Below are 11,554 nucleotides of genomic sequence, written 5' to 3' on the forward strand. Positions count from 1 at the left end.
AGGCGGTGCCTGCTGCTGTAGCTCAATACCATTCATTTGGATGGGAGCGTACTGCGGTACCAGGCATGACCCATGGCAGGAGTGGCGCTGTTATCCTTCTTCTAATCTCAGGCAACCCTTTTGTTAACTATATGCTGTGTTATTCTTCTAAAAAGTAGTTCAAATGAGCGAAAGTGAACGATAATTTTTCAGTCTAAATACGAGCCGATGACTGCGGCAGTGGGCAGGGGAGAGAGAGGGAGATTTCACCTCCGTTCCTCCCCACTCTCGCCGACGGCAGCCGAACCTTTTCTTCCGAGCGGGCAGGTACTCGCTAAGGGCAATGCTCGATCGAGTAATTGCCCTTAGCGAGTATGCTCGCTTATCTCTAGTTTAAACGCTTCTCATCCAGTGTTTCACGTAGGAATGGGAAACACTGAAGGAGAAGTGAACGATTCTCAACGACGAATCTGCCTGTCTAAACGGGCTGCATGAGCGCGAGCGAGCTCGTGATAACGTCAGCAGCTCGTTCAAAATCGTTCAGCTTAAAAGGAGCGATAGACATTAGTTGGATCGTTTTCACCTATTTAGTTTGTGGAGGTATTTCCTTCAACTCAAGAATCATTAAGTCTTAAACTTCTCTTCCTTTTATAGTTTGGGCACCAAATGCCTGCAAAGCTGCAGTATCAGCACCACCCATTTCCTCCTGGCCCCAATTCTGGCTTTGTGTTTCCTCCTCATCACATGGGTGACTTTTCTCATTTCCACGATGACAACCTTCTGAAAGGGGGCCCGTTTTCTGGCTGGTCTTTACCATATGACACAACTGTTTCTAAGTTCCACAATCACTTGACTTTGAAGCCTTCTCCTTCATCAGGCCAGGAATCCTCTCCCTCTTCTTCCTCTGATGAAGATCAGAATGGCGCCGCATCCAAGTAATTCTCATCATTTCATAGAAACATAGCCTTTCTAGAAGTCGTTATTTAGTTCCTTTTTAAATAACTTCTGGAATATAGAAGCCATTCATGTAAATCTTGTCACTGAGATCCTTTTATTTTTCTTTTATTCAGTCACGTGACAGATACTCGACAGCATAAGACTAACTGGGAGGAATCTTCTGGTGACAAGCTTTCCCAGAACTGGGGCCATCACACAGGAGGTGGAGAGTCCGGCCAGAACATGGGGCACAATGAATCTCAGATACCATCATTGCTGTCCATGGCAACCAGGAACCACATGGACATCACCACTCCACCTCTACCTCCAGTTGCCCCCGAAGTCTTACGGGTGGCAGAACATAGGCATCGTCGTGGTCTTATGTATCCATACATTTACCATGTTCTTACTAAGGTAAGATACACACATAAGGTTGCTCTCCTAGGTCCATGCTGATAGCTCTGCTTTGTGTGCATTTTAAGTTGGGTGATCACTGTATACAACCTGCAGAACTCTCATTTATTCGCTCTGCAATCCAATTTACGCCACTAATGCACTTTACATCCATATCACCGCTTACAGTATATGGACTTGTGCTCTACAGCAGTATGTGTGGTCAGTAAGTTCAGTGTTACTTAACCTCTTAACACCGGGCGTAAATTTACATCCTGTGCATTTGGGGTTTGTATGGCTCTATATAATGCGGGTGCCAGCTGTTGCTCACAGCTGACGCACGTTCAGCCTTAAGGCCTCATGTCCACGGGGAAAATCGGGCCCACTACGGATTCTACATGGAGAATCTGCAGCGGGTCCCTCCTGCCCCGCGGACATGAGCGCTGAAAATAAGAATTTAAAAGAATTTACCTATCCGTAGCGGGCGGCGAAGCTCTGCTCTTCCTCACGGCCGGATCTTCTCTTTCGGCCGGCGGATGAATTCCTTACGCCGGCGGCACGTCGTCGATGTGCCGCGCGCATGCGCCGGGCACATCCGCCGAGCCGAAGCAAGGGAGATGCGGCCGTGAGGAAGAGAAGAGCTTCGCCGCCCGCTGCGGGTGAGTAAATTCTTTAAATTCCTATTTTAGGTCTCCCGCGGATCCGGACGGCTTCCATAGGCTTCAATAGAAGCCCGCGGGAGCCGTCCCCGCGGGAGACCCGCACGAAAATGGAGCATGGTCCAGATTTTTTCATGCTCCATTTTTTTTTAAATGCCTTTTATTGACGATCCGCGGGTATTTATCTACCCGCGGGTGGTCAATGCATCCCTATGGGGTGCGGATCCGCGCGCGGGAGATCCGCTGCGGATTTTAAATCTCATTTTGCCCGTGGACATGAGCCCTAAGGCTGATCGCAGTTGTTAACCCTGTGAATGACACTGCTGGTTCTCACAGTGGCATTTCAAATCCCTGATTGATTTTGCAGGATCCCAAACAGTCTGGAGTTAACAAGTCGATTACTGGCCCAATCCTCAGAAGAAAAGGAGGCACAGTAACTTTTAGTTTGACCCTGACCTGCCAACCTCTTCATTTTGGAGTACTCACTCCCTATTGAAAGGCAGGTGAGCTTACTCCTTGCTATGCTGAGATTGTGGCAGGATTGGGCCGCCTTCTCCATAGACGATCGCTCTACTGACTGCTTTACGCAGTCTTTTTGGCGCCATGTCCAACTCCAGAGCAGTAGGGTCCAATTAGAGCCATAATTTTTGCCTGTGCTCGCTGCAGAACCAAATTTCCATGCCAACAGGCTGAGCCATTGTGCACTGTCTGTCTTTCGTCAAGTCGGGCACCCTACCAGTTCAATTATTTGCTACTGCCGAACCTCAATGGGCATACTCCTTCTCTTGGGCGGCATCGGGCCTTACTAAAGTTGCCGCTTTCACTGTTATTATTGTTTACGACACAACACTGTGTTCATTCAGAGACAGTTTACCCAAAGAACAGAACGTTGAGAGAGAAATCTTAGGGGGGATGGGGGAGGGAGGGGGGTGAAGGGAAGGGGGTGGGTGAGAGGGGGAGGGGGAGGGAGGGAGGGGAAACCAAAGATTTGTTAAAAAAAATGTTTTAAAATATGCAAAAGGTGAAAAAGTTTAATAAAAAATACTTTAATTAAAAAAAAAGTTGCCGCTTTCATAATGGACAAGGTGTACTGCATCAGTCAACCGCCACCAAGCATGTCTGACAATTACTATTTGGCCACGCATGACCTGTCCCGTGGTAGGTCATGGAAGCAGGTGAGGCCATGATGTTCAAGGCAAGCTTCCAGCTCCCCTGCATAGGCATCCCCCTAGTTCCTGCAGGGATGTATTCGGAATTCTCCTCCAGAGACGAAGGTCGCACTGAAGGCGAACTCTGAGTCTCACTCAGATTCTGACCTGAATGAGGAACGGGCCTCTAATCTCTCTTCTCTGGTCAATAGTTAGTGTGAAAGAGACCCTTCAGGGTGCCTTCACACTGGCGAGGAAATCGCTTGATTTTCCATGCGTTGCAAGGCTACGAGAAATTGCTAAATTATTAAGCCAATGGCTCCATTCACATGTGCGATGTTTTAACGCTTGCGATGTAGCGTTCAAACCAAATCGCAGCATGTCCATTCTTTTTGCGATCTCACCCATTGTTTCCAATGGGGCTGGTGGCAGCAGCGCCAGCCCCATTGAAATCATTGGGAGATTATCGCGATCCTCTGCCACTGCTGTGACAGCAGTGGCAGGGAACTCTCCGCGTTGAGGATTTTTGTTGCGTGGGGGGGGCTTGAAATATGAGCCCTACCCCGAAAATAATCCATAACTGTAGAAAAAAAATTAAAATACATCGCCTTAGAAGTGCTGTCATCTCCGGCGCATCTCCTAGCAGGTCTCCGGCACTTTTCTTCAGCTTCTCTTCTGGCCGAGGTTTGAATAATCCCCGCCTTCTGAAAGCGCTGCCTCTGATTGGCTGATCGCTGTGACCAATCAGAGAAAGCGCTCAGCCATTCATTAAATGATAGCTGAGCGCTGCCTCTCATTGGTCACAGCGCGCAGTCAAGCAGAGCAGCGCTTTCAGGAGGCGGCAGTTTTTCAGTCCCCGGCTAGAAGAGAAGCTGTGGAAAAGTGCCAGGGACCTGCTAGAAGACAGCGCTACTATCTAAGGTGATGTATTTTTATTTATTTTCTACAGTTATGGACTATTTTCGGGGTAGGGCTTATATTTCAATGCTGCCGCTGGCACATTGAATTTAGTGGGAGAAGATCACGATCTCCTGCCGCAGCTGTGACAGCCACAGCAGGAGATTCCTTCAGCCCTGCTGGGCTAGGAGGCTGTTTTCCTGCAGAAACGCCTCGCATCCAGGGCTTCAGAAGGATTGCGAGAGCGATATCAGGGCGTCCATCACATCCCGATGTGTCTCTCGCCAGTGTGCAGGAGCCTTCAGGGGAAGGATCAGACACCTGCCTCATCTGGGGAAGGATCAGACCACCTGCTTCATCTGGGAAAACCTTTTCCTTCAGATGCCCAAAGCGTTCATCGAAGGTCACCCTCCCCGTACGGAGTTTGAGGACGTTTTAGCCAGAGAACCTTCCAGGCAAACACTTCACCAAACCTAAGCGTTTGGATGTCATGCATTCTTTTCTAGCGGACCTAGTTGAAAATTGGGCGTCTTCATCAGTAGTGGATTCCTCAGTATCCTGTATGCCAAAGCACACCATCCTACCTATGGCTGACGCCTCGTCCTTTAGGGATGTATGGGACAAAATAATTTGAATCCCTAGCCATAGTTTCCTTTCTGAGGCTGTGGGTTCGGCATTTTGGCCTATTTTTACACCTATTTGGGTCACTTAAGCCACTATTAAATGGGCTAAGTAATTTCGTTGCCGCATTCTTTCTGGGTCTCCTCTGGAAGAATTAGCAGACATTGCGCAGCAGATAGGCCAGGCGGGAAAATTTATCTGTAAGGCCTCTGTAGATACGGCCAGATTATTGGCTTTGGCATCAGCAGCTTTGGTAACTCCCTGTTGACTCAAATATTGAGCCACAGAAGCTGTCTCTAAACAGTCATTAACACGTCTTCCTATTGTTGACTCTCACCTCCTTGGCACCGGACTGGACGAGATTATTTCTAAGGCCACTTTTGAGTTCTCATCTACTACAACAAGTCCAGCCATGCAAGATCTGCATAGAAGATGCATAGAATGAAGAGTTATGTCATGTTTGCTGCAGTGTGTACACCATAAAAACTCCAAAGCCTGCCCCCCTTCACCGCAAAGATTGCACAATTTTATTTATTTTTTCTATTTCACTCCACTGAGAAATTTTAAGGTCCATAAATAGTCAAGATGCTAACGACCGCCTGTCTGTGAGTGACTGTGAGTTACGTGTGTTGATATCACCGGGCTCTGAGCTCTGCCCCTGATCACATGACTGTGACACCATCACAGGTCCTAAAACATGCAGAGCCTAACAGCAGCCGCATGCTTACAGGACCTGTGATGATATCACCATCATGTGATCGGGGGCAGAGCTCCGGTGACTGATCACATGACGGTGACATAATCACAGGTCCTGTAAGCACACGGCTGCTGTCCGGCTCTGCTGCTTTAGGACCTGTGACCAACTCCAATCCCTTTTACTATATTATATTAGTAAGTGGTGCCGCCATAAACACTGGTACTAGTATGATTTAAAAATACAACTTGTCCTCCAAAAACAAGCCCTCAGACAGCTACGTCAATGGATAATAAATACGAATTAAGATTTATGAAAGTAAGGAGGAAAAACAGAAAATAGAAGAAAATAAAAGGGCCGCATGCTCAAGGGGTTAAAGGGTGTAATCCCAGCCACCCGATTTGGCCAGGAGCGTCACTGTGCAAGTGAAACCTTTCATTCTATGGATCAATGGGGATCCCAGCAATTTAGCCTTGACCAATGAAAAACTGATGGCATATAATAACAATATACTAACGTATTGTGACAAATGAACCTCCTTTATGCCATGCAGCAGATTTTAGCGTAATTGTAATGGGTAAAACATTGACTTTAGCGAAGGTGATCACTCTCCTTCATATTGTTAGGCCAACTACACACACGCATTGGGAATGGCGTCAAAAAGGGAATTCCAGCTGTGACAGATCCATCATATCACAGACACAAATAACGCCCAACGGACTTCATTAACTTAGGCTATATGTGCACAGACAGTACTGCGAAAAAATATACGATTTTTCTGTGAGTGTGATACGTTTTCCAAGAAAAATGCCTCTCTGTACATGTGAGTTTCACATGCATAAAAAAAAAATCGCATGTTGCTTCAGTACTTCTAATGGTAAAGACCGCGTCGCACTCACGGATGGCATGAGAGTACGATGCGGTATTTGTTTACCATAGGAAATAATGGGCGATGTCGCGAAAAAACAGGACCCGCTACAACGTCTTCATCTTGCAGCATCGCTGCGAGAGAGAAGTCACGCATGTTAATACACCCACCGCAAATAGGTTGTGTTTTAGTGAGTTTTGTACGTCTCACAATGCTCAATACTATGCAATCAGCAGTGTACATACAGCGGGCCGTGTCCGATTCAGTCCCTGTGCTGGAGAAATAGCATGCAGCACAATTTTTTTTTCTCTCTCTCTCTCTCAAATATGACTAAAGGCCCGTGTACACGCAACGATGATCATTCAAAATTCATTCAAATGAACAAATTTGAGCGATAATTTTTCAGTGTGAATGCAAAAAAATCGCTTACATTTCATTCGCTGTGGTTTTAAGCAGACTCTTCAGTTGGCTTAAAAAACCTCATTGGCTCACTGGCTTCTCGTCCTCTGTAAACGCTCCCCGCCCAGCGCTGTCCATAGAAGGTGAAGTGGATAAGAAGCCCGTGAGCCGGTGGCACATCTTTTAGTTTAAATGCTGTGCACGAGCGCCGACTACCTTAGCGGTGACCGAACTTGTGCAGTCGTTTGACAGACTGTCAGCCCGTGTAAAAGGGCCTTAAATCTCCAAAGAAAGTTTCTGACAGGTGTGATCGCTACCTTACCTTTTTTTCTCTTATTTTTATCCCCCTAAAGGGTGAGATTAAGCTGCCTGTTTGCATAGAGGATGAGTGCAATGCTGACCTCCCTCCTGCTGCTATCCTCTTCCGCCCAGCTCGTCAGTATGTATATGGAGTCCTATTCAGCCTTGCTGAGACCCAGAGGCGTCTGGAGCGGCTAGCCATGCGTCGTCGCTTGCCAGTAGACGGTGAGCCATTAACGCATCTATTTTGTCTTATGCCTGTACTGTTGTATATCTTCAACCATAGATATTGCTTTGTGTTAATCATGCCGCATGTGGAAGGGATTACTTGGCTTCAGCCTTTCCCTACATTTATTAGGTTGTTAAGATCATAGCACGTGTGTGCAGAACAAACCGCAAACTCTAGGTGACACTTGTTTACTTCCTGTCTCTGCCAGTTTCTGTCTCGCTCTAGGCAAATCCTTTGTTCTGCTAAGCTGCCTGATCTGAAACCTAATCTTCCTAAGGATATTTCTGTCGGCTATTTGCTATCTTCCCTTCCCCGCTGCCTTGGGCGCTTTTACTCCGAACAATAATTGTTCAGAAAATCGCTGGATCCTTCGAATTTGAATGATGATTGTTCAGTGTAAACACAGCCAACGACTGATCGATGAGCGATAATTTGTTCAATTTTCGTTCATTTCACACAAGCATAAAATTAATCGTTGGCTCGTTCGGTTTAAATACCGACTGTTCAGTCGTTCTCATTTACTCGTACTGCGACTGTGAATGACTGAACGATTTATCTGCCTGCATTAAAACGTCACCGTTCGCTCGTGCAAGCGATAAATCGTTCCATGTATAGGCACTAGAGATGAGCGAGCATACTCGCTAAGGGCAATTACTCGATCGAGCATTGCCCTTAGCGAGTACCTACCCGCTCGGAAGAAAAGGTTCGGCTGCCGGCGCGGGTGTGAGGTGAGTTGCTGGGGAAAGAGTGGGAGAGAGAGATCTCCCCTCCGTTCCTCGCCGCCGGCAGCCAAATCTTTGCTCCTGAGCAGTCATGTACTCGCTAAGGGCAATGCTTGATCGAGCAATTGCCCTTAGCGAGTATGCTCGCTCATCTAATAGGCACCCTTAGTTTTATGGATATTCTTTATTAGAGAGTTATTCCAGAACTTTTTTATTGAATGGGGCTGAGCTTTCATGGCTGCTGCACAATGTGCCGAGCTCTGGTAGTTCCGCCACATGGCACCTCAATACACAGCAGGAATGCCAGAAGCCGGACCTCCAGACATCTGATTCTGATGGTCTACGTTACAAGAGAGTTCATCTGACTCTAATGATTATGAAAGGAACTGCATGTTAGAAAGCATAAGGACCACAGCATATGTCAGATCTATGCACTGAGATCCGTGTGCGTTAGTGTATCCATCCACACACAATTGTAGAGTAAAGGAGTTCTATAATAGTTTAGTTTTGATCATTTATAGGTCCTTTGGTTTTTTTCACCATTGCCTCTGTGATTGGTCAGCTTAAGACCGCCAAACACCTTAGATGGCTGTCGGCCAACCGACTGCTCTTCCTCCTGACCCCATACATATGCATGTGTTTTCAGTAGGAAGAGAAGAACGCTGATGGTGTGAATTTGAATGATGTCTAAACACAGTCAACGGCTGAATGGTGAACGAGAATTCATTCGCTTATCATTCGTCCATTTTATGCAAGCATAAAAATCATTGTTTGCTCGTTTACACATCGTTGCATGTAAACGGCGATCGTTTAGTCGTTCATATTCAGTGAATGTGAACAACTGAACGATTTGAGAGCTGCACTGTTTATCTGCCTGTATAAACAGGCTGCACGGGCGAACTCTTCGTTCCTGTGTACGAACGATAAATTGGTCCATGTCCCCTTAGAACAAAAGGGTCCGCATGCTGAAATTCTGTATTTGTCACTTGGGGAAAGTTGGGACCATCCCCATGTGAAATAGATGATCAGCGAGTTCAGACAACATTCTTCTAATATGCAGGGCTAACTTACAGTGAAAGAAAGTAAGACTTAGTTCACACATATTACTGGGAACATGGGGTTGTTAGTACATGCAATTGCATGCCAGTAAGCCCCTATTAAATGCGGGACTGCCAAGAACATCGCTGCAACACAGCACCCTCAGCAGAGGCTAATCGTCCGTACCCCTCCTTTCGGGGTAAGCCCCATTTGGCTATGTATTGCATTCTTATACAGGTGCAGTACAACAGCAACATAAAGTTCTGCTAATACAAACCCTAATGGGCCTTTTACACGGGACAATTATCGCTCAACATATGTTCAAATGAACGAATTTAGGCGATAATCGGCCAGTGTAAATGTAAGTGTTCACTACTCGTTATCGCTGACTTTCAATCAGCATAAAAACCATCACTGGATCGCAGGATTCTCACTGCATGTAAGCTCTTCACATAGGAGGTAAAGCGCTGCAAGAAGCCCGCGATCCAGCGGTGAAGTCTGTCTAAGTGATCTGCACAAGCGCTTACGCCCTTAGCAGTGACGTCAGCACTTGCAGTCGTTGAGCCGGTTGTCGCTCGTGTAAAAGCGCCATTGTGCAGTGTAAGCACCCGCTCCAAATGGGTGGAGTGCTATTACCGAGGAAAAACAAAACAGCGGGGAGCAGATTAGTAATCCACTTCTCAGAAGGTGCAAAATGTTATATACAGATTAGAAATCCTATTTTGTTTGTTCCCCAGTTCCACCAGTGATTATCAAGGAATGGTCCGCCTACAAAGGAAAGTCTCCTCAAACACCAGAGCTGGTATCGGCATTGACCTTTAGAGAATGGACCTGTCCCAATTTAAAGAAACTATGGCTTGGCAAAGCTGTAGAAGACAAGAACCGCAGAATGAGAGCTTTCTTGGCATGTATGAAGGCAGATACCCCCAGCATGCTAAATCCAGCCAATGTGCCCACTCATCTCCTCCTGATGTGCTGCGTACTGCGGTGAGGAGAACACGTCTTCTGCCCTTCTCATGTTTGAGGGGTCTTTGGGCTCCTGTGGACATGGAGGAGTCACTGCCTCTTCTTATTTGCAGGTATATGATGCAGTGGCCTGGAGGAAGGATATTACTGAGGCACGAGCTGGATGCGTTCTTAGCCCAGGCTGTATCTTCTCAACTGTATGAACCAGACCAACTGCAAGAGCTAAAGGTAAAGGATGGACTCCTCATCAAATTATGAGAGAAGTGTATTTAAAGCTTAACAGTAATTGGCTGATATTAATTCACTGATGATATTGAGCAGATTGAAAAGCTGGATGCTCGTGGAGTACAACTGGCCGCTCTCTTCATGAGCGGGGTGGACACTGCACTATTTGCCAATGATGCCTGTGGCCAGCCTGTACCTTGGGAACATTGCTGTCCTTGGATTTACTTTGATGGGAAGCTTTTCCAGAGCAAGCTAATCCGAGCCGGCCGCGAAAAAGTCCCATTAATTGAACTGTGCGATGGCCAGGTAAGACGTCAATTGGATTTGCTTAGTAAGTAACGAATCTAAATGAGCGCATGTCTGTAGGTCACTGACTGGGGAAAAACAGATTCTGAGAACAGTTTAGTTTGGGGGGAGGTTGCAGTAAACTACATTGTGCAATCTTATTGTGGGCTGACATGACTATGATCTGTTGATTGGCCTCTGCAGGCAGAACAGGCAGCCAAAGTGGAGAAGATGAGACAGAGCATCTTGGAGGGGATCAACCTAAACCGCCAACCACCACCTCCACTACTTCCGCCGCCACCATTCATGCCCCCTATGATGCCACCATTTTACCCTGTTCCGCTGTATCCTAGAGCCATGGGTTCGATGCCCCCACCTCCCCCTGGAAGAAACAGAGGCTTTTCCGGTGAGGATTGTATATCCCAAACTACATGATTCCACTTATTTTGCTTGGTAATAACTTTACTTTTCTCCAACGCAGGAGTTCATCCTATTCCTCCACAAGGAGGCAAGCTGGAGATTGCGGGTATGGTTGTAGGTCAGTGGGCTGGAAGCAAACCTTCCCGAGGTCGGGGAGCTTTCGGCATGCAAGTTGTCTCTGTTGGGGGTCCAGGAAAAGGGTGAGTTTACAATATGCTTACATCTGTTATTTGGATACCTGTGGATAGTGCATCTCGGAAATAATCTGATCATTGGTACAAATTGTGGTTTACTGATTTGTGATTTTACATAACTCTGTGCTGTTATATATCTCATGGCATGTATATACCATTACATTATTATATATGTGATGGCATGTATATACCATCACATGGGTGTCGGAGGTTCTGTTGCCGATTTAGATCACTTTTCGCTGGAGCATTAGTTCTGCATGCAGAGATTTTATTCCCTTTTTAAAACGGCAGATACATCACTGAAACTTGATAAAACCCCATTATAGGTCAGTAGGGTCCATCTGGCGACGAGTCCATCACAACATTACCACTTCCGTTTCCATATATCTAATTGGCTAATGAGATAATTAGACAGTGATCATTTATTGATCTAAGTAGGATTAGCTGTGTGACTAAAATTATAATGTCCACTTCTTTTTTTTTTCCCCCCCAGACGTGGAAGAGAGAACAACTCTGTTAATAAAGTGACAAAAACAAACAAAAAAGTGAACAAACAGGTAAGACTATAGGCATGTGTGGTC

General features: G+C 46.4%; 1 protein-coding gene across 2 annotated transcripts in view; it reads left to right on the forward strand.

The window, feature by feature from the left end:
- The window catches only part of FAM120C (family with sequence similarity 120 member C), a 43,242-nt gene that overhangs the window by 24,002 nt on the left and 7,686 nt on the right, over window positions 1–11,554 (forward strand). Inside the window, exons 7-15 of one of the 2 annotated variants that reach the window (XM_066580565.1) lie at window positions 634–914; window positions 1,050–1,329; window positions 6,948–7,119; window positions 9,621–9,870; window positions 9,963–10,077; window positions 10,171–10,380; window positions 10,564–10,765; window positions 10,841–10,979; window positions 11,467–11,530. In XM_066580565.1, coding sequence (XP_066436662.1) covers window positions 634–914; window positions 1,050–1,329; window positions 6,948–7,119; window positions 9,621–9,870; window positions 9,963–10,077; window positions 10,171–10,380; window positions 10,564–10,765; window positions 10,841–10,979; window positions 11,467–11,530 — 1,713 coding nt within the window. The remainder of the gene's footprint in view (window positions 1–633; window positions 915–1,049; window positions 1,330–6,947; window positions 7,120–9,620; window positions 9,871–9,962; window positions 10,078–10,170; window positions 10,381–10,563; window positions 10,766–10,840; window positions 10,980–11,466; window positions 11,531–11,554) is intronic. The other variant, XM_066580566.1, reaches the window with a different exon arrangement.

Source organism: Eleutherodactylus coqui, chromosome 10, assembly GCF_035609145.1.
Source record: "Eleutherodactylus coqui strain aEleCoq1 chromosome 10, aEleCoq1.hap1, whole genome shotgun sequence".
NCBI lineage: Eukaryota > Metazoa > Chordata > Amphibia > Anura > Eleutherodactylidae > Eleutherodactylus > Eleutherodactylus coqui.